The sequence below is a fragment of the Nicotiana tabacum genome, chromosome 8, assembly GCF_000715075.1.
Source record: "Nicotiana tabacum cultivar K326 chromosome 8, ASM71507v2, whole genome shotgun sequence".
Taxonomy (NCBI): Eukaryota; Viridiplantae; Streptophyta; class Magnoliopsida; order Solanales; family Solanaceae; genus Nicotiana; species Nicotiana tabacum.
Genome location: NC_134087.1, coordinates 79,773,413 through 79,797,228, shown reverse-complemented (window position 1 = coordinate 79,797,228; position 23,816 = coordinate 79,773,413). Strand labels below are relative to the sequence as shown.

General features: G+C 39.1%; 1 protein-coding gene across 14 annotated transcripts in view; it reads left to right on the top strand.

Moving 5' to 3' along the window:
• The first annotated feature begins 4,478 nt into the window (after positions 1–4,478).
• The window catches only part of LOC107759098 (serine/threonine-protein phosphatase BSL3), a 40,392-nt gene continuing 21,054 nt past the window's right edge, over positions 4,479–23,816 (top strand). For 8 of the 14 annotated variants that reach the window (XR_012694097.1, XR_012694096.1, XR_012694094.1 and 5 more), the window contains exons 1-8: positions 4,479–5,303; positions 5,530–5,590; positions 5,684–5,762; positions 5,849–5,928; positions 6,043–6,137; positions 6,215–6,314; positions 16,357–16,481; positions 17,138–17,258. Coding sequence is in view for 7 of the 14 variants with exons in the window: in XM_075219436.1 (XP_075075537.1) it covers positions 4,898–5,303; positions 5,530–5,590; positions 5,684–5,762; positions 5,849–5,928; positions 6,043–6,137; positions 6,215–6,314; positions 16,357–16,481; positions 17,138–17,258 (1,067 nt within the window). In the remaining 7 variants the exon portion in view is untranslated. Of the gene's footprint in view, positions 5,304–5,529; positions 5,591–5,683; positions 5,763–5,848; positions 5,929–6,042; positions 6,138–6,214; positions 6,315–8,134; positions 8,303–16,356; positions 16,482–17,137; positions 17,259–23,816 lie in introns of all 14 variants that reach the window. The other 6 variants (XR_012694095.1, XM_075219440.1, XM_075219438.1 and 3 more) reach the window with 2 other exon arrangements.

Here is a 23,816-nt window from a genome sequence, read left to right as displayed (position 1 = left end):
CTCCTTAATGATGGGATACTCCATAGGAAAGTATGTCTTATAGTCTCATCCGTTGTCTCACGCATTGTCACGACCCAATTCTAGTTTAGGTCGTGATGGCGCCTAGCACCATTGCTAAGAAAACCAAGAGCGAACAATTTAGTGACTTTCCATTTTCTGTATAAGTTTTTCAAGTAAATGACTTTCCTTAAATTTAAGAAAGATTTGATAATAAGGTATTTTAAATAATCAAAACTAAAGCAGCTAGATAAAAATCATAATCATAGAAATACAACCCAAAAATAAAAAATCTACTAGTATGTGCCACGACCCGGAGTCACAAATGTATGGGCATTCTAGCAGAATATACAAAAGAATATTAATCTACTGTCCGAAATAAGATAGACAGATAATAATAGCAAAAGGAAGACTTTTCCTGATCTAATACGACTCGGAAGGGCAACTCATCATGTAGTCTCGTAGCGGGGATCAAATATGCGCACCGGACTAGTAACCAGATGTACCCACCTCAGGTCCTATACAATTAAGTACATAAGTGTAGTATGAGTACATAAACATGTCCCCAGTAAATATCCAGTCTAACCTCGAAGAAGTAGTGACGAGGGGTCGATTTTGACACTTACTAGGGCTAAAAATGACATATCGATATTTTATACTAAGCATGGTTTACATGAATAACATTGAAACTCAATAATAGGAAATAATAAATACTCTTTTCACAAATTTTAAGTCCCAAGTTTATTATCATCATTTTTATATCCCAAGTCATTTAAGCAATATCAATTATGAATAGTTTAAAAGAATTATCATGCGCGAATCATGTCGAGGTCGTATGGCCCGATCCAACATAATATTTAAATTGTGCATTGCCGAGGGTCAAACGACATGAACCATAGATGCATCTATCTGCTACCGAGGCGTTCGGCCCTCTCCACAAATAGAAAACATTTGAAGCAAAACACATATTCTCATTTATGGTCAAGTGTCCCATTCGTAACTTCAAGTAAGTGAATTTTACCTTTTTACAATTCTTTTATCAACTTTCAATATGACTTAAGCAATTAAATTAATAAGTAGGGGTGCAAACATTTCAAATAAGCATGGTACGAGTCCCAGACAACCCGGACGATAGCATAATTAGTAGCTACGCACGGACTCTCGTCACCTCGTACGTACGTAGCCCCCACAAATAGGTGCACATATTTACTTAGTTTACCTATAGGGTTAATTCCCTCTTACAAGGTTGGAAAAGATACTTACCTCGTCTCAAGGCCTATTTTCTGGTCTAAGATTGTGCTCAAACCCTCAAATCGACGCCGAACAATCCAAAACTACTCAGATAGTGAATAAAGTAATCAATTCATACTCAAAAGTTTGTATTTCAACTATTTAAGAGGTTACCCAACCCTAAATGTAAGATGCTTAAAATTCGCCTTCGGGCCCACGTGTCCGATTTCCGAAAATTTTCAAAGAAAGTTGTTACCCACAACCCCATGAACTCAAATATATAATTTTTACTAAGTTCCATAACCGATTTCATGGTCAAATCTCATTTTTATCAAAAACCTAGGTTTCATCTAAACCCTTGATTTTCACTAATTTTCACATGTTAATCTACCCATAATCTATATATTTAACTCATGTTGTGTAGAAATTACTTACCTCAAAGTGCTAGATGAAAACCCTCTTCAAAAGCTCCAAAAATCGCCAAAGAGATGAAGTGAAATGAGATAAATGGGCTAAGTCCCGCATTAAATGAGCTGGGCACAGGTCTCTGATGTCTCATTTGCGACACCAGGTTCGCAAATACGAAGGCCGCAAATGCAACAAATACCTCGCAAATGCGGACCCCGAGCTTCAGCTGCTAAGGTCTCAAATGCAACGGAAGGGTCGCAAATGCGAACACTGCCCCAGGTCGAGCTTCTTCGCAATTGTGAAGCTCTTCTCGTAAATTCACATTTGCGAGCTATTTCTCGCATTTGCGAGACCTGCAACTGCTGCCAAGAAACACCCAAAAACTGGTGTGTTTTTCACTCCTCCCGAATGTCCGAAACTCACCCGAGCCCTCAGGGCTCCACACCAAACATCCACACAAGTCTAACAACATCATACAAACTTGCTCGCGCGATTGGAACACTGAAATAACATCAAAAACCACAAATTGGACGCCAAAACGCATGGATTCTCTCATGAACTCAAAAACTTCTAAAAACACTTCACAACATCTGATTCCTATCAAATCAACTCGGAATGACTCCAAATTTTGTGTGCAAGTCTTAAATAACATTACGGACCTGTTCCAACTTCCGAAACTGGAATCCGAACCCGATATCAAAAGGTCCACCCTAGATCAAACTTTCCAAAAACTTCAAATTTCTAACTTTCGCCAACTGAACCCGAAACGACCTACGAACTTCCGAATCCACTTCCGGGTGCGCTCCCAAGTCCAGAATCACCATACGGAGATATTCTGAGGCTCAAAATCCCAAATGGAATTCTAGAATGTTAAAATCTGCTTTAACCCAAACTTATGAAATTCACTCAAATGTTAACTTTCACTATTAGGTGCCAAAATGTTCCGGGTCATCTAAAGCCCGATCCGAACATGCGCCCAAGTCCGAAATTATCATACGAACATATAGGAACCGTCAAATCCCGATTCCGAGGTCGTTTACTCAAAATATTGACCAGAGTCAAACTTAGCCTTTCAAGCTAACCTTAAGGAATCAAATGTTTCGATTTCAATCGAACTATTCCAAATCCCGAACTAACCATCCCCGTAAGTCATAAAATAGTAAAAGCACATACGAGAAGTTTTATTTAGGAAAACGGGGTTCTAGAAAACAAAACGATCGGTCGGGTCGTTACACACATAGGGCAAGTAACATCAATATAGTTAAGATATGAAAATGCACGAAGTCTTTACTAGCCAATTTTTTTAATTTATTTATGTGTTTCTTTCCCTTTTTTTTTTTTTTTACTGTCTTCGGATAAAAATGACTTTTACATTACCTTTCCCCATCTGGATACATTTAAGTAACATCGAAATCGTATATTCTTGTTGCACATTGGTATATCTTGGGTGCCTCTTTCCCTCTCATTATTGTATTTTTATGTTATTTGTATTGGGACAATAATATATTTTATTCCCATTTTCACCTACAACACTTAACATCGGGATCTTATGACCTCTCAAACTATTACGAAGTAGAGTTATTATACTTTTATTAGCTAACATGACAAAGAAAGTATATACACTTAACTAAAGAGTGTAAAAAAATTTAATTGCATTTTGAATAGAAAATAATGTGAAAAAGGCGAGCACCTGATTGTGTTGTGCACTTAAATTTGGATTTGGTCTCGTAGAATGATAATAATTCTATTTTACCTAAAAATGATACGCCCATTGCTAAGTTAAAATGTATAATTAAAAAGGAGACAAGTTAGAAGAGTATATATGTATTATTTATTTTTTTACTTTATACATACATACTTTGAATATTTCAATAAATATTTAAAAAAATACTAAAATTGATCTTATAAGCTTAGAGGATAATTGGATAAACTTATAAATAAAAGGTGTTCATAAGCTAAATGTGAGTTCCAGCATTTGATACTTCATATACCACTAACGAGAACAATAGCGTAAGCATGATTTTATATAAGTGATGTCGCATTTAATAAGTTGATTACTATAACTAATAGTAGTGACGTACGTAAAATGTTATGTAAGCTGTATTATATTTAAAGAATTCATCTCTATAACTATCTTAATGCTACAAGTTCAATCGAACCAAGTACTTTATATATATATATATATATATACACACTTTGAACCTATAATTTTAAAAATATAGTGTCTTAGTATTAATAATTTTAAATGAGAAGAGTAAAACTATCAAACTTACATCCAAAAGTTGCAAATTCCAAAAAAAAAAAAGCAGAATAAAGCGATAAAAAAGAAGAAAAAAATAGAAATAATAAGAAAAATAAAATTCGATAGTTTAATAATGACTCTTAACCAATCATGAACATCATCTTTAGCCAAAGCCAGCTCTCATCCCATACGTATTTGTCAGGTTGAATCACTTTCATACATCTCCACACGCGCCGATCCTGCGCGTCTCATTAAATCATTCTTTTTCACCAAATCAACGAGGGAACTCCTCTCGTTGAAAGCGGAACCGGTTGTCACCGTTAAACTGTACCCTCATTACTGTACCATTAAATCTCGCCTCAGGACTTGTACCCCGAGAGGTAAAAATAAAGAACCCGTTTTATTGGCTTGTTTTAAGTGCTTTAAGCTAAAATCACTTTTAAATAAAGTAAAAAAATATTTTTAATTATTTATTTTTAAGTTAAAATGACAAAAACAAACCAAAAGTAAAAAGTTAGAATTACTGCTCAAAAGCTATTTTGACTTAAAAGTCACTTGAAATAACCTCATTATAGTCATATTTCTTCCCACTCATTAGACCAATGTGAGAGAGAGATACTTTATGTGCAGAAAAATACGTATGAATCTATAGATACAGATAGAGATATCTAAATGTGCGCCTATACATACATTTGAATATTTGTAGAGAGAGAGGAATGAGTGATCGAGGGTTGGACAGAGAAGAGAGAGTTTAAGAGAGAGAAACTGTTCGGATTGGTATTCCTCGACCGCCTTGAAGCTTCTTCAGAAGAAGAAGAGAGAGAAGAAAAACCTATAATTTTCTCTCTTTTGGTCTGTCATTTTCTCGTAAAATTTGGATGTGTTTGAGTCAGAGGATTTGAAATTGTGATTTTCGACATTTAGGGTTTGAATTGGATTGGATATGTTGATCCGAAATGCGCACGGTTGAGAATTTGAGCTCCGATAAGCATAAGAATCTAGGGTTTGGAGGTGGGGGATATGGATGTGGATTCAACGATGTCGTCGGAATCTGATCACGATCAGAATAACGGCGCGTCGTCGGAGCAGCTAAACGGCCAGTCATCGGCCGGAGGATCTCCGCCGGAGACTCCTCAGGATCAGCAGCATCCGGCAACTTCTCAGCAGCAGCAGCAGCAGGGCAGTACTCCGGTGGCGGGGCCAAGGTGTGCTCCGACTTACTCGGTGGCGCACGCTGTTCTAGAGAAGAAGGAGGATGGTCCAGGGCCGAGGTGTGGGCATACCTTAACGGCTGTACCGGCGGTTGGAGAGGAGGGTAGCCCCAATTACATTGGTCCCAGGCTTATTCTCTTTGGTGGTGCAACTGCGCTTGAAGGGAATTCTGCTGCTCCAGGGACTCCTTCTTCTGCTGGAAGTGCTGGAATTCGTACGTTTCCTTGAAGTCTCCAAATTATCCAACTTGTACCCTTTTTTTGAGCAATTTTTGGACTTGACTAGGATGTGGTCTTTCCAGTTATGTAGACTAAATGCAACGAGTGAAGTGACTTTTACTGGTCTCTGAAAACCTCTGAATACAATGTTTATGCGTAAAACAAAAAACAGAATTTGATTTTTGTAGAATAATCAATTGATAGAAGAGATCTTAATTGCAGGTTTAGCAGGTGCTACAGCTGATGTGCACTGCTATGATGTTTTGACAAATAAATGGTCTAGGTAAGTGCCTATTGGTGTCACTGATAAGCTACTTTCAATTTTGTGGTTTACTGAGAATGGATAAAGTATGTCTCTGTTTCTTAATAATCACAGGATGACTCCTATAGGAGAGCCACCCACGCCAAGGGCTGCTCATGTTGCTACAGCCGTTGGAACCATGGTTGTTATTCAGGTTGGTATAAACTTATAGTACTTTGTCTGACTCGTGCATGATCATCTACTTCAGCTAGTTAAGATGCTCTATCTTATCCATCCCAGGGTGGAATTGGTCCAGCTGGTTTGTCAGCCGAGGATCTTCATGTTCTGGACCTTACACAACAACGCCCACGATGGCACAGGTTAGCATTTAGCAGTTCAAGTAATGACTTTGTTTCAATGAACATGGTGTATGCTGGTGAGGTGTGAAATATGGAAGTGGTGATCAACTACTGAAATAATTCTGATTTTTTCAGGGTTGTGGTCCAAGGACCTGGTCCAGGGCCACGTTATGGCCACGTCATGGCCTTGGTAGGGCAAAGATATCTCATGGCTATTGGTGGAAATGATGGTCAGTCTCGTTAAAAGGCCCTCCCCATCTAAGCATAGAAAGTTCAGGAAATAAAAAAGTTGATCCCTTATTTTCAGGAAAACGACCTCTAGCGGATGTTTGGGCTTTGGATACAGCTGCCAAGCCATATGAATGGCGCAAATTGGAACCTGAGGGTGAAGGTCCACCTCCTTGCATGTAAATTTCATGATCTCTTTCTTGAAGATGTGTATTTTAGTTCCTCATTGTACATGACTTTCATATTTTCTTGTTACTTTTGACTGTATTCTATTTGCTTTTCTGAACTTTATGTTCTTTATTACATGGTGAAGAACCTGAGTTTTGTTTGTACATATCAATCAAAGAAGTAGCATGTGGTAAACAGTGGCAGTCTTCAGTGACTGTTTTTATGATTTATTGTTTGGAAGAATGAACCTGATCCCTTGACAAGGGAGGGATGGCCAACAGGTAAGTAACTCTCTCCTCCAACCACAAGGTTGGAGTTTCAAGTCACCAAGGAATCAAAGTGGGAAAGAGTTATTGTTGGGCTCCTAAGGGGTTTGGTTGTGGGGTTATCCATATAAGAAAATGCACCTGATCTTTTGTACTCTATTCATAAAAGAAAATGCCTCAAGGTCATTTCTTGAGATTTACTTACATGGTGATGATTTTGTTATCTATACCCGAGTTCCAAGTCCAATAATCCAGTTTTTTTTTTTCTTAAGGGAGGGGGTGTCTTCATTTCTTTGGCTTATAAAAGTATGTGTTGACTTATTAGAATTATGATGGATTATTGACATCTAAAAAGCTGGCTAGTTTGCGAGTGGGGTGTGCATTTGACGGCAAATAATTTAAGGAAATGAAATTGCATCATAGTTCATTGGTTTTGCTTGCGTATAAAGTAGGCAGGAAGTGAACCATCTTCTGGTGCACTTTTGCGATAGAGTTATTAGCTTTGTTCCTTTTCATTTTTCAACAATATGTGAACGCTACCTGAAACAGTTGCAAAGTCCTCGACTGGTTGGAAGATGAAGAAGCTGGATACCAGAAATAAAGAGCTGTAGAAGGTCACTCCTCATTTTCTTTTCTTGTTAATTTGAAAGGAAAGAAATACGATACTTAAGTGTGTAGAAAATCCTTTTGAGGAGAGCTATGAGCTCCCTTTTGTTTAATATATGCTTTTGGTGTTATAAAGATATTCCATATTGTATTCGATATAAACCATACTTATCAAATATTGGAGGAAAAGAAACAATAGATGTTTTGAATATACTAGCAGGTCCATTCAAGTAGTTAAAATGAATTGTATTTTAGATCTTCAATTTTGGTGGTGTAAAGAGTCTTCCGTAGTAGATGCTGAATCTATTTTTGAATTTTTGGAAGCCTTGTAAAATACACAAGGGCTGTAGCTTGTAAATTCTGTTGCCAGTACAGACGAATACAATGTTATCATTCTCAAAAGAAAAAAAAATTGTGCGTGACATGATATCGGGAAATTTCTTAGATCTTTTTACTTTTAAAAAGAAGTATTGAGCTTGTTATAGCTGCAAGTGCAATATTAGGGAACAACATTTGAGATGGTTTGATTATGTCCTATGTAGACCTCTAGATGCACATTGAAAAAAGTTGTTTCAAAGACATAGAATCTCTTGAAATTTAAGACTTGGAGAAAAATAGGTTATAATGAAAGAAAATGATCCATATATGTGATACCAATTTGTTGGGATTGAGGCTTAGTCATATTGGTAAACTCACTTTAGGTTCAATATTTTTTTGGAGTCTTTTAATAATGTTGGAAATTTGTTAAGAAATTTAGAGCTTTCAAGTGTTAGAGAACATATTTTTTTTATAATTTGAATAGAACTGAGTCGAAATGAAGCGATTTGGATAGTAATAATTCATATAGCCGGCTCAACTAGCTTCATTGTGAAATTGAGTTGTTATATTGGTTAATCATTCCAACTGATAATTTACTCGAAAGTATTTTCCATGAGATTTAAATTTAGCTTTTAACGTAGCATGTGATGTGTGGATTCGGTGAATTCCACGGGTTCAAGCCCTGGCGCAGACAAAAGCCTGGATTGGAGAATGTTAGGGGGCATTATCCACCGAGTCTCAAATTGTGTGCCACTAGCCATCGGGGATTTCTCGGCTATAAAACAAGAGTTATCAATTTCTCTTTACTGGTGCGCAACACAAACTTCTTTTCCGTACTAGTGTTGACATGAGATAACTATGTTGTGGAATTTGTTCACTACACTCAAGAGAATCAAGAGGCGTTACTACGTATTGTAAATAAAGCATGTGGACTACTTAATAAAGACTTGCGAGGAAAATGACATTCTTTTTCTGTATTGTCTTTAGAGTAGAGAAATAATCATAAGTTTAAGAAGTAGATCCTTTAAATCAAGATTTTAAAGTTGCAAAGTTGTTATACATTTTAAGTCACATGCTTTTTACCATATCCTTGATCCTCCGTCAACATTTTGCTCACTTCCTTGTATTCGACGCTTTCGAACATTTGACACATCAAAATATAAATTTACTTCCAACACGTGAAACATTTGGTGTATCAAAACCATTAGAGATATGATGGTAGGATGGAAGTTCAAATGGACGAGTCGGATAAGGAGATCACTCGTGTGGACAATTTGGTAAGAAGAGACCCACAGAGCATTCGAAGGAGTTGAAAATACTGTCATACAACTTAGTGGAATCTTCTTATTTTTTTGAGTAAGGTAACAATATATTCATCAGCACCAAGTTGGTACTGGTATCCAAAAAAAGAATGTACAAATTACAGAGGGCCTTGTATCTTACAAAGTATCTAAGAAATCCACAAGTGATTTTGCATCCTCTATATAGTTTTCTTTACACCAGAATTGAAAAGACAAAAAACAATTCAGCTTAATTCTTTCTATGGAACTAATTTTATCCTCAAAACAATACGATTCCTTTCGGTCCACACCGTCCACCATATACATGCTGGCACCATTCTCCACCATAGCTTCTGACTCTTCCTTGTTTCAATATAATTCCAGCACCACAAAAGGTCCTTGGTATTCTTTGGCATTACCCATCGTATTCCTGCCAGGGAAAGGAATAACTGCCACAGAGTATCAGTTACCTTTTTTTATAAGGTGTTTCATTAAAGGCATCAAGAAGATGCTATAAAGTTACAAAGTGTAAGTCCTTGGTTAACTCTATAAGACAAAAAACCTATATAGCTATGAGTTAACCAAGACCAAAAACCAAATAGAATGACTATTAAGCCATATTAAGAGAGCCAATAAAATCTAAGATGGGAATAACATCATTTACAGGGGAGAGGTTACTCCAACTAAACAGGTTCATTAGACACTTAGATTTCAGAAGGCCGGTGGAAGTTGAGATGCCTTCAAAACACGTGCTGTTCTTTCCTGGCCATATACACCAACAAATACATGCTGGGATCATTTGCCAGGTTTTTTTTAATGGTTTTACCAACTTTCCAGGATCATTCGCCTTCGATGGCTTCCTTGATATCCTGAGGAATGGCCAACTGAGGCAAAAAACTACTAAGAACATATTCCATATATCTGTTGCCACTGGACAGTGCAAGAAAAGGTGGTTCACTGATTCTGCATTGCTGTAGCACATGTAGCATCTGTTGACTAGTTGGAAGTTTCTTCTGCATAGGCTGTCCTGGGTCAAGGCAGCATTTCTGAGAGCAATCCAAGAAAAGCACATAACTTTTGTAGGTAGTTTTGACCTCCATATATGCTTCCATGGCCAATTATCTATCATTCCATTGGATTTACATAGTTTGTTGTACCCAGCCTTCACTGTATAATTACCCTTGCTAGAATTGCCCCACTTTAATCTGTCTTGAGTTTGGAGGTCTATGGAGAAACCTTTAATAATTCTGTAGAGGTCAAAGAGTTCATCTAGTTCCCAATCCTGCATGTTCCTTCTGAAAAGAGGTTCCCATATGTTCCCTGCTCTGTTCTGGGCTATTGTTGAGTCAGGATCAATAGCTATCTGATATATGCCAGGGTGGGAATCTTTTAGAGGTTGGTTTTGAAGCCACCTATCCTTCCAGAATTTGACAGAGTTACCATTTCCTGCTTTGAAGGATACCTCTTGAAAGAATTCCTCTTTCATATTGTTGATATGTTTCCAAGGCCCTACTCCATATGGAGCCCTGCTTTTCTTTGTGCTCCAATTGTCTAGCTTCCCATACTTTGTTGTTACCACTTTTTTCCATATGCTGGTGCTTTCTTGTGCATACCTCCACCACCATTTCAATAGTAGGCTCTTGTTGTGCTTTTGCAGGTCTCTGATACCTAGACCGCCTTGGTTCTTTGGCATGATGACTTTGGACCACTTAACCAGGTGGAATTTATGGCCTTCACTATTGCCCTCCCATAGAAAAGTTCTTCTGATTTTGTCCAGTTGCTTTTGGACATTGCTTGGCATAGGAAAGAGAGACATGATGTAGGTTGGAATGCTATCCAGAACACTATTGATCAGTGTCAATCTCCCCCCATCGACAAATATTGCATTTTCCATGTTGCCAATCTATTCTCAACCTTTTCAGTGACCCCATTCCAGACTTCAGTTGCTTTGTATTTTGCTCCTAAAGGAAGGCCTAGGTATGTTGTAGGGAAATGGCCAATGCCACAACCCATAATTCCAGCTAGTTCCTCCAGATTAGGAACCTCATTCACAGAGTAGATCACACTTTTTGCCATATTGATGTGTAGCCCTGAGATGGCTTCAAAAAGGAGAAGTGTCAAGTTTAGGTATTGAACTTGAAGCTTCTCTGCCCCACAAAAAATTAGGGTGTCATATGCATATAGCAAATGAGAAACTGAAACTGGGATGTCAGAATTGTTGCCCACCTTAAACCCTTCTAACCACTGCATTTGTTTTGCCTTGTCAAGCATTTGCTCAAACCCTCCATGGCTAAGATGAATAAGAAGGGAGACATGGGGTCTCCTTGCCTTATCCCTTTTTGTGGGGAGAAGAAACCTACTGGGGTTTTGTTGATTAGGATGGAGTATTTAACAGTGGTCAGGCTAAACTTGATCCATCTAATCCATCTGTCCCCAAACCCCATATCTTTCAGCATGGAAAGCAAGTCCAATTGACTTTATCAAATGCTTTATCTACATCTAGCTTGCATAGAATGCCTGGGACCCCACTCTTTAACCTCCCATCCAGCAACTCATTTGCTACAAGAGAAGCATTTGTGATTTGCCTGCTTTTCAGGAATGCATTTTGCTCTTCTGATACCAATTTCCAAATGACTGTCTTCAACCTTTCTGCTAAGAGTTTGGCTATGATTTTGTATACACTTCCAATGAGACTTATAGGCCTGAAGTCTCTGAGCTCTATTGCACCTTTCTTTTTGGGGACTAGTGTGATAAAAGAGGCATTGCATGATCTTACCTTGTAACAATGCTGATGGAAGTGGTTAATAGCACCCATTATGTCTGCTTTGATTATGTCCCATGCTTTTTGATAGAAAGCCATTGTAAATCCATCAGGGCCTAGGCTTTTATCAGGAGCACAAGAGTTGATTGCTGCCTTCACTTCCTCTTCTTCAAAAGCTCTTTCTAGCCATATCTTCTCATCTACTGTTAGGGAAGCTAGATTTTCAAACTTAGCACTAGGCCTCCAAGGTTCATTTTCAGTGTACAAGTCTTGATAGAAAGTCGGGATTTCAGCCTTAATCTCCTCACTGCCCTCACTAATTTCCTCCCTAATCATCAGTTTGTGTATGCAATTATTCCTTCTGTGGGAGTTGGCCATTTTCTGAAAAAATTTGGTGTTTCTATCTCTTTGAGCCATAGACACCTAGACTTTTGCCTCCACGAGACCTCTTCTGCCTTTGCCAACTGTTGCAGCTCCAGCTTAATGTGCATTGAATCTTCTTTTTCAGCTTGTGTCATTAGTCTGTTTTCGGTTTCTACTTCCATTAGAGCTAGAGCTTCCAAAAGTTTGGTCTTCCTTGCTTCCAGTTGGCCAAAAGACTCCTTGTTCCAACTGGTGATGTCTTTTTTCAGACACCTTAGTTTCTGCAGCAATATGAAGTCAGGGCTTCCATCAATTGCATAGCTGAGCCACCATTCCTTAACCTTGTTCATGAAGCCTTCAGCCTGAAGCCACATATTTTCAAACTTGAAATATGAAGGGTTGGCTGCCCAGTCACCACATTGTAGTAGCAAGGGTCTGTGGTCAGAGACAACTCTAGGGAGGGCTATTTGCTTGATTGCTTTGAAGTTGTCATTCCATTCTAGGGAGATGAGGAACCTGTCAATTCTGGATGCCTGCAGTGAGTCTTCACCCCTAAACCAAGTGTAGTGAGCCCCCTGGAAAGGCAAGTCTATGATGCCCAGATCTTGTATGATTTCATTTAAGGATTTCATGGCCCTGGACCTCCTTATGCAGTTATATCTTTCACTCTCGTATCTACAAACATTGAAATCACCACCTATGACCCATTGATCTTCCCATATTCCTCTGATGGCTGCAAGTTCATGCCTAAAAATCTCTCTTTCTGAGTTATTGTGAGGCCCATAAATCCCTGTGAAGCACCATCTGAAGTTCTCTATTGCACTTTCAAACATGCATGAAATTGTGTAATGGCCTTGGTGCACTCCTCTGTTGAGCCATTTTCTTTTGTCCCAAAGAACAATGATACCACCACTTCTTCCGATTGAATTTAGTACTACCCAGTCAACCCATCTATTACCCCAGACTTGCCTAATCCACTATGGAGGCCATTTTTCTATTTTTGTTTCTTGGAGGCAGACTATGTCTGCTTTCCATTTGTTAATCAGTGACTTTATTGTGCTTCTTTTTTCCGCCTCATTTAGTCCCCTCACATTCCAGCTTTAAATTTTGATCTTCATCCAGAAAAGGCTTTGTAGTGCCTGTCCCTTTCCCCTGCCTTCTTACCATCATAATTCATTCCCCATCTCAGCCTTTCCAATTCTAATGACTGTTTCTTCTACCCTTTTGTGATTGCCTTGATTGTTGTTTTCTGCTTCTGAATTTGTTCTTACCTTTTTTGTTCCATTATAAGGACCATGGCAAAAATTTCGTGTTGGAACCTCACAACATTAACCCCAAAAACCTTGCACGCTTTGAGCATAACTGACTTGGTTCATCTTGAGGTTTCAATAACTGCTGGTGGATCCATGTCTTGTGAATTTGGATGACCCATACCATACCAAGGAAGAGAGAGTGTATCACAAGAGGAAATACCAGCTTCAGAGCTGCTTACAATTCCCAAAAAATTCGACATTCTTGGTACGATCTGGTTCATTGGTTCTGCCTCGTCATCTGCGTCTGAGGGGGATTCGCATGCAAAAGATAGAGTCTGCTGCTCTGAGACTTGGTCTTCTTCTGCTGCTTCAATTTCGACGAAGAGGGGGTCAAACTATTTGACTGTGGGAGTGGGCTATTGCGTTTGGAGCATGGATCAATAAGAGGCCCAATAGCCTTCTATTTTTGTTTATAGGTGTTGCGTTTATTTTGGTGTTTACCCTTTGGGCCTTTGGTGCCTTTTGAATAGTGGGCATGGGCCAAACTGTGGCCCAAATTTTTAACCGCATCTTTACCCTTTTTATTGGTAGGGTTTGGTGGAATCTTACGTGGCTACTCATTTAATGCGTTTGAATTAACGGGGCTCTAATGTCTGAGCATAGTACTATTACCCATCGGTTCTTCCCCTGTCATCTTCGAGAAGCTCGAGGAAGCCTCCATCAGCGTCTCCTTCTGTTTTCTTACCGCTGTCTTCCGCCCCATCTCCACTATCGGTTCCTTCATCCTTTCCTTCACCCCGATATTCCTATCTTCTTCTTGTATTATCTTGGTTAATTGGTCCTCTACAATTGAGATTTTGAATTTCAGATTGTCAACCACCAGTGTCATCTCCTTTGGGAGGTCGATTCCCTTGCTATGAACACAGATACGGGCCCAAAATAAATTAAATCCGTGTTTTGTATCTTCATCTATTCCGACAAAACCACCACATAGGTTACCGATATAGCGAAAGGTGTTCATTGTCCACCCATGCAAAGGGACACCAAACGCCTTTATCCATTTTTGCCCAGCTTCATTCTTCGCCAGAGTGGACCCTGCCTCTAGAGACCACCACTCTAAGGATAGATGTCTACCGTTCCAATACCAATCTCCTGCTTTCACTCTTGCAGCCTCTTGCCTTGATGGAAGTTTGAAAAGGAATTGGTTGTGAGCTAAAGGAGTGATTCTTAGACCCGCCGTCACCTGCCATCTTTTGAGGAACCACTGTTGTATTATCTCAGGATTAGGGCTTGAGTGGAAAGGATCGTTGAAACATCCAACCAAGCACTTTGCTAGAAATTTAGAGCACTTTGGGGAGTAATCACCATTTTCTTGCTGTGAAGGCCATTTTGTGATTTCTGCAGCGGACAAGAAGGATTTTTCCCCTAAGTCTTTAATTTCCTTGTATTTGTAATTTGAAGCTTCCCCCATAAATTGTAATAACTTCCCTGCAATGTCACCCCATCCCTTGTTGTAAGCAGCTTCTGGAATGATGATACCTTTTTCCCTTTCCCCTACCCATGTTTCAATTCTGAGATATCTGCCATGAATGTTGTAGCTTTGATAGACTCTATATGTGTACGTTTGAATCTTTCTCCCCTATCTTCTGTAAAGATTTTCATGACCACGAGAGGCTTGCTGCATTTGTTCACATACCCATCTTAAATTGTTTTCATCGATCTTAATCTGACTGGTGAATCTATGGCCACGTTTGATCTAGACATACCATCTGTCAAGCCCCTCACAATCTTCAATAAGTTCGAAAGATTTATTGCCAGCTATGAAAAAAGATTTCCTTCCCATTGATTAAAAGAAACTGAAATCACCGGCGTAAAGAGCCATCAGAAGAGTTAGGAGCGAGACTAGTAAAAGAAAAAGAGAGGCAAATGGTTAATCATTCCAAATTCTACAGTTCCATTGTCTTTGACAGTAGCTATTCTCTTCAACAATTTGAGCTGCAGTATTTTCCGTCTTGCAATGTAGAAAGAGATGGCTATTGGTTTCTTCCTCCTTCTGACACAAGAAACATCTGGAAGTCATAGAAATTCCCCTTCTCCGCAAAACCTCATCAGTGAGACAAGCTTTCCTGGCCACCAGCCAAGAAAAACATGTGACCTTAAGAGGGGCTTTAATCTTCCATATGTATTTCCATGGCCAACTAGATAATTGAGCACCTTCTTACAAAAAAGAATATGCAGAACTGACTGTAAACCTTCTCGTGTTTCCTCCATTCCATATCACTGTATCCTTGTTACGTCCCGCAATATTATGTCGATATTACGTCCCGCAGAATTAAATCACGACGATGTTGCACCCTGTAGTATTGTACGTTGAAATTATCGTAAAGTAATTGACATTAGTCCAAGGAAAAAGATTATTTGGAGATTATAAGGATTATGTTATTTAAACAAATGATAGAATAAATTCGTGAAGGTGAGAGGGGAAGCAAGTCAAAGAAGATGAATTTTTCGTCCAAGTTTAGCATATTGGGATAAAATACGGGCCGAGCGTTGATACTCCATATTTATGGACTAGTGCCATATAAGGTACTACATGACCATGATAGTAAGATGTACAAGGTATGTTAAAAGCGAGTAATATTTTAAATAAGTTGAGATAATTCTTAATTATGCGGGTAATTGGTAACGGGACATTGCCTAATTAATTGGGGATAGATTGGATAAGAATTGCATCCACCAACGTGGCTGCACATCAAAGCCAGCAAAGTCACAAAAATGTGACTCTTAAAGTCCACATATAGGTGGCACATTTAGAATAATAGTTGGCCAACTCATCCACAAAGTGGGGGGCCCACAAATCTCCAACAAGATAAAGAGATTATTAGACAATTCAAAGAAAAAAAAGCTTATGGAGGGGCTGCCTTGCAAAAAATATGGAGAAAGGAAATTCCTTGCTGGTCTCTGACTTAAGCGGACAACTTAATGAGTTTAGTGTCCTGGGACGAGACAAGGATGCAAAAGTCAATCCACAAGACAAAATATATTCATGTCGAGAGTATGATTGCTTTCATGTGATGGAAACAATGAGAATAAAGTACGAAGTTAGATATGTCATGATCATTTATGAGGATCTTTCACTATTTTATAAGGTTCAAACGTACATCTCATACATGCAACAATTAATAAGGTGATTGTTATCTTACTAGTGGTCACGACAAAGAGGTGCAATCTTTCTCAAGAATATCATATGGGTTTTTCCCTACTTCGATCCGCCGTTATGTGTTGTCGCAAGTGACGTGTGTTAGAGGGATTGTCAAGAGAATCAGCTCAGGTATGTTAAGGCTATCCCTTCTTTCTTCTGGCATGATCCATACGATGCAAACGAAAAGAGCCAATGCATAATTTCCATAAATGGCTCTATTCATAGAAATACTAGAGATGCTTATGTTCTTGATTCCTCATGTGTCATATTATTCTATCATCTGTTCATGGGTCTCAGAAAAATACGTAAGTTGAAAAAAATTTACTTCATGATATTACTCAAAGGCATAATGGTCTTATGACATTCCAAGAGATTTTATTGACGTACTTATTCATGTACATTGACTCATGACCAGATGGCGTTATATACGCGTATATATGTATATGGGATATGGGAAAGGGTTATGGCATTATATACGCACCACCACCTGATCAGCTGGTATACGTTGATGATTTGCCCACAGTGGCCGAGATGATATGATGGGATGCCCTCAGAGGTGATGATGTTATGAACGCATATACCCATGCATGGTGTTACATTTATATGCATATGCACGACATTATAATATTAAATGATTCACAGAGTTATTAAGATATACATGTTGAGTCTTTTATTCCATATTTCTCTCATGTCTACTAGTTACTGATTTTCATTCCTTATATACTCGGTACATTGTTTGTACTGACGTCCCTTTTGCCTGGGGACGCTGCGTTTCATGCCCGCAGGTCCTGATAGACAGGTCAAGAGTCCTCCAAGTAGGCTATCAGCTCAACGAAAGGTGTTGGTGCGCTCCATTTGCTTTGAAGTTGCTTCTTTGGTCAGTATGATTAGTACATGTATTGATTGGTATGGCGGGACCCTGTCTGGACCTTTATGATATATGTATTCTTAGAAGCTTGTAGACAGATGTCATGTATACGGATACTTGTATGGCCTTGTCGGCCTATGTTTCGAGTATATACCGAGTTATGCCGGCCTTATAGGCCCGTACTTCATATGTATATATTTGCATTTCCTCATGCTTTACTCCGATTCTTTTACCTATGATAGAATGATATGAAAGATATGTTATGTTGGTACTTGATTGAGTAAGGCACCGGGTGCCCGTCGCGGCCCATCGGTTGGGTCGTGACAAAAGTGGTATCAGAGCAGTTCTATCTTAGGGAGTCTACAAGCCCTGTCTAGTAGAGTCTTGTTTATGAGTGTGTTGTGCACCACACTTATAAGCAGGAGGCTACAGGGCATTTAGGACTGTCACTCTTTCTTCTTAGTCTAGATCGTGTGGTAGAGCTCAGTTGTAAGAATTCAAATTCCTAACTTCTATTTTATTCGTAATAAGACGATACCTACATCCAGAAAGACGGTTAGTAAAAGACATGGCTATGGAAGAGTTGAGTCAGAGGAACTCGACTTTGCATCATGCTTATGATAAGTAAATGTGGAGTCTTCAGCAGATCATGTGCGTACTGAAAGGTGTCAGCCTCTTGATAAGGAGTCTTGAGGCAAGAATACCTATCCACCTTAATGGTGAAATACAATGAGAGATTTAGAAGATAAATACAAGTTTCAACAAGCAAAAGAAGTAAGATGAAGAAGAGTACGAGGCGCCCAGTTGATGAAGGTTAACGGTGTTTATAATTTAGGCAGAGGAATATAAGTTTTTTGAGTTATATTCAACAGTAACAGAGGTATTTACAATTGGCCGTACCCATCTCAGTTATTCCCTATGGGGGCTAACAGGTGTAGTTTAAGAAAAGGACGAAACATCACGATCCGGCTAAGGTTAGAGTAGCCCAAAATGGTGAATGGATTGTTTGTGTTAGTTGACATTTTCGAAGGGTATTACAAATGTGCTAATAGATCTTCTTGCGAGATAACCAGATGGTGCACTCTATAATATTACAATTAGATATGAATACTAGCATGATAAAAAAAAAAATCAGAAGATAGGCACTGAAAGCCTGAAAGGGATAAATATTACCTTAGTGTCACTTTTGTCCCTAGTAGAGCAAGGGCGTTGAGCAACCCGAAGAGCCAATGGATGAAGCAAGGGAAGCAAAAACCAAAAGAATGCTTTGCTGAAGTTTTCATAAGAAAGGAATAGACAGAAATATTAGCAGAGTAATGAGAAGAGAGATAAGGAAGAATTATGAGTAAAATGCGATACATGGATGACAAGGGTAGATCAAAAAGATGACGGTATTACCGGGTCCATAGTTAGGTGAAGGAAGAGACGAGAGGTGATAGGCCTCAAGAAAACAAAAGAGTATAAGCCATAAAGTCATATCCTCATTTTGAGAAATAAGTTAGTGACTCCAACGCGACTATCAGAAGGGAGAGTTAAACCCCAGAGTAATAGAAATCGGTATGGGCTGGAGAACAAGATAAACTAAACATGAATTAGGGACTGAATGATTTGATAATGGCCGACATCATGGGAATTTTAGATTTCGTTCCGGCGATAATTGAAGAAAATTCATGAGAAATTCAGAGGATGGTCATTCAGGAAGACGCTTCTCTAAAGCAAGCCATGTAAGCAAATTTAAGCTTAAGGGACTGTATGTGCCAGTTAAACTAAGTATCACCCTCGCGAGTAAGGAATTTTGTTATCCTTAGTACAAAAGAATTACCGCGAGGCGAGTAAACGTCATCGACGATGTGAAAAGATGCCAAAGATGAAGAAGTAAAACATCTATACGTAGATCATCGTAGCACTAAATCTTAGTGCTCCCCTAAAGGGGGGGGATATGGAGTGACGTGATATTAAGTCAGAATTAAGTGGTTCTTGTAACTATGGAATGGTAAAGAAAGAATGCGGAAAAAATAAGAAAGGGATGAAATTGCACTTATTCAAATCCTACAGATATGCTATGATTCCAGAACATTATGCAAACGCGATGTCAAGGAAAGGAAGTAAGGGTTTCTACGTGGGATGTTACTGATAAATATGGAGCCAGTGCGAGAGGTAAGTTAAGACAAAGGAAATAACCCAAGAAAGATCACACGAGTGGTTAGTAGTTGATTCAGGAAGAGCCTAGTTATGGCTAGATAAGATGATACAGATAAATCAATAAATTGTGCAAGATAATAAAGTGAACCCCAACATAGGGAATCCAACCTCGAAGTTATGACATTATAATACTTGAGATAACTAACCATGGATAAGTATAGGCGAGAAAGGACATAAAAAATTTCGTTGAGTATACGATGTAATAAGCTCATCGCTTTACAAGAGTCAGAGGGTCCTCCTTAAATACTACAATGAAAGACTAGCTGAGGAAGTGAGGAAGAAAGCTTCGATCTAAGCTCGGTAACCTAAGGAGCAAATGGACTTATAATAACAACCTCACAACAACATTGTATGTACTCCCTAAGAAAGTGGCACCTACCGTGGCTAATAAATGGAAAGTAAGAATCAGAAGTAATATTCAAGATCATATGAGTGGTATGGAATTCCAACGTGCGTGGGAACTAAGATAAGCTAAGTATGCACGCAACAAGGGGGCAGAAAGACCCGAAAAAGTAATGGCTTGCGTTTAAAAAAAAAGATCTGAGAAGGAACGAAAAGAATTATTCGATTAATGAGCTAGAGTACGTTATGAACGCACATAAGATTCCGGAATATTATCCATGCAGCATATATGTTGACAATCATACAGCCATAGAAGACTCCGGTATAAGTTAAAAGATGGAATTGAGTCCAGGTCATAGACAAAGGATTGAATCATTAGAAGATTGTATCATGGATATTCCATAGCGTCCATAAAAGGCTAAGGCAATAACTAATGCCATGAGCCGCAGATCGGAAGATAGCTTAAGCCTACATAAAGGTTGATCAGAGGGAAATGAAACTAAATAGTTACATCAACTAAGTAAATCAAGAGAGTGATTATTGGACCAGAAAATTATAAAAATCGTGGTTGAGAACCTAGCAGAATGAGGGTGTAATTATGATAAATAAAGGATGACGTTTGGGCCTTCCCTTGAGTAATGATTTGAAAAAAAAAGGGAGGGGGGGAGAGGATTTCAGGAATTGTAAGGGACTAAATACCCCTAAAGGATGAATCACAGTTGGATACTATGAAATACGGTTATGGAAGTATAGTATCACCCCAGGTAGATCAGTCTAATCACTTCAAATATCCCCCGACAAGACATAAGCCTTAGTGACAATGTATTACGTAAGAGGTTTCAAGTTATCTGCAGTGGATTGCAGATCAACATTGAGGTGAATCAATAATAGATGGATAAAAGTTATAGAGTGTGAGATAAGATTAGGCAAACATTCTTAAGATGAACGGTAAGGAAAAAGCAATATTCGTAAATTCGACAAAGTACCGAGCAAAGAACTTCAATACACCTATATATGCTAGAGGGACATCTTGTCAAGTTCTGTATATGTTCCCAAAAGTAAAGCCTAGAGATTGGCTAAAAGCTAAAGAGAAGAGTCGCATAGGCACACATACAAGGAAAATGTTGCACATGCTGCATGACGGAAGATATCAACAGATTTCGACCACAAGTCATGGTGTGAGAAAGAGGCCTAAAGGGGGAATGCCTTGACCTTTGGATTTATTCAAAGCACAGTTTCCTAAATGGCAAGAAGAGTATTAAGGAATTCGCAAGAGCTATGGGTTATGAGAATGATAAGAGCATCAGTCAACATTCGAGGATGAATGTTCCAAAGGGGGGAATACGCCCCGCAATATTACGTCGATAATACGCCCCGCAATATTACGTCGATATTACGTCCCGCAGTATTAAATTACGACGATGTTGCACCCTGTAGTGTTGTACGTTGAAATTATCGTAAGGTAATTGACATTAGTCCATGGAAAAAGATTATTTGGACATTATAAGGATTATGCTATTTTAAACAAATGATGAATAAATTCGTGAAGGTGAGAGGGGAAGCAAGTCAAAGAAGATGAATTTTTCGTCCAGGTTTGGCATATTGGGATAAAATAGCCGAGCGTTAATGCCCCATATTTATGGACTAATGCCATACAAGGTACTACATGACCATGATAGTAAGGTGTACAAGGTATGTTAAAAGCGAGTAGTATTTTAAGTAAGTTGAGATAATTCTTAATTATGCAGGTAATTGGTTAATTACCGAGTAACGGGACATTACCTAATTAATTCGGGATATATTGGATAAGAATTGCATCCACCAACGTGGTTGCACATCAAAGCCATCAAAGTCACAAAAATGTGACTTTTAAAGTCCACATATAGGTGGCACATTTAGAATAATAGTTGGCCAACTCATCCACAAAGTGTGGGGCCCACAAATCTCCAAGATAAAGAGATTATTAGACACAATTCAAAGAAAAAAAAGTTTATGGAGGGGGCTGCCGTGAAAAAAAAAATATGGAGAAAGGAAATTCCTTGATGGTCTATGACTTAAATGGACAACTTAATGAGTTTAGTGTCCTGGGACGAGACAAGGATGCAAAAGTCAATCCACATGACAAAATATATTCATGTCGAGAGTATGACTGCTTTCATGCGATGGAAATAGTGAGAATAAAGTACGAAGTTAGATGTGGCATAATCATTTATGAGTATCTTTCACTATTTTATAAGGTTCAAACGTACATCTCATACATACAACAATTAATAAGGTGATTGTTATCTTACTAGTGGTCACGGCAAAGAGGTGCAATCTCTCTCAAGAATATCATATGGATTTTTCCCTACTTCGATCTGCTGTTATGTGTTGTCGTAAGTGACGTGTGTTAGTGGGATTGTCAAGAGAATCGGCTCAGGTATGTAAAGGCTATCCCTTCTTTCTTTTGGCATGATCCATACGATACAAACGAAAAGAGCAAATGCACAATTTCCATAAATGGCTCTATTCATAGAAATACTAGAGATGCTTATTGTTTGACTCAAAAGATATTGAAATCTTTTTGAACAAATCAATCGAAGAGGAAGGGGTAAATCTTAGCTGAGAATAATAATCTCTAGAAAGAAGGATAGATAAAGAGAAGACTGATCACAAGACTTCTTTTACGATCTACTTTTCTCCAAACCTTTTAGAAATCTTTTCATTCATAAATAGTAATGTAGCCAACATCCGGAATCCCCCCTTTACAAGGTTATTGTCCTCTATATATATAAACAGCGAGACTTTTCTAAGCTATAAAAGACAAATTACAAGGAATATTCCTAATGTCCCCTAATGGGCCTACATTATTACTAGGGTCGTCCAGTCTCTTGTTTGTCTTAAGGTTGTCTCCCTCAGGACATCGATTCAAGGAGACCCCGTCAATCGTCGTGCTCGTCGTCGGTTGTGGTTGGTCAAATTTGGACCCATACAGTTAGTCCCTTCGCTTGTCGAGGTCGCAACTGGGTGCGTCCTCGATGAGCGGACATCATGCGTTCCTATGGAGAAATTTGAGCCGTTGAGACGTTATGATGTGGTCAATGGGGGACGGTCAACGTGCTTAGCAAGACACCGGGTAATACACTTTACCAGGAAATGATGTCATCTTCACGTGCGTCATCATTACGCATGTTTTCGAGGCAGGAGTTGATGGCTTGATGCTTCGATTCCAGCGCTACTCTGTGACCCTCCGCTTCGGTTCTGGCGCCACCCAACGCTATAAATAGGTGAAAGGTTTGTTTTTTCGAAAGTTCTTGGCCATTTCACTCCTGATAACCTCTCTTATTCCTCTGAGCTTGCTCTCATACCTTCCTGCTTCTTTTTCTTACGTTCTTCGTTCGTAGCTTCTTCCCCCATCTTTTTTGCATTGATACTCCTTTGAACGACATCATGCCAAGATCTCAACGTCTCATGAGGGGGTTCCTGAGGCCACCCCATTGTCCACGGCGCCCCTTTCAGGCGGTGAAGATACGGTGGTAGAAGAGGGTGACAGTCCCCCTACGGTGGAGGAGTTATTACCGAGACACCCTATGTCTTGACTTCCTCAAAGACCCCCCTCCTACTCCTGCCCCCGTACTTTCTGAGACGAAGCAGGTTCACCTTGACGCTCTTCGTATAAAATATAGCATCCTTGCTCACGTTGATATGATTCCGGTGGGGGAGAGATTTTGTAGATGTCCATAGGCCTGGGTACTGCGCTTTCTATGAGTACCCTTTCGTGATTGGCTACACTTTTCCTCTCTTCCCCTTAGAGGAAGAGTTCTGTAGGTTCTACCAAGTTTGCCCGGCACAACTTTCACCGTATACCCTTAAGGTGCTCCTACTGTTGACCAAGTATGCGGAATTGGCGGAATGTAATGTTTCTATCCACCACCTTTTGCACCTGTTCTCTCCTAGCTTCCACAGAGGCACCATGGTGCTTTTGAGGCACCGTGGCACGAAAAGGTTGGTGGTTGGGACATTCGACCGAGCAAGTCGCAAGTTTTGGCACAAGTACTTCTTTGTCAAAACCG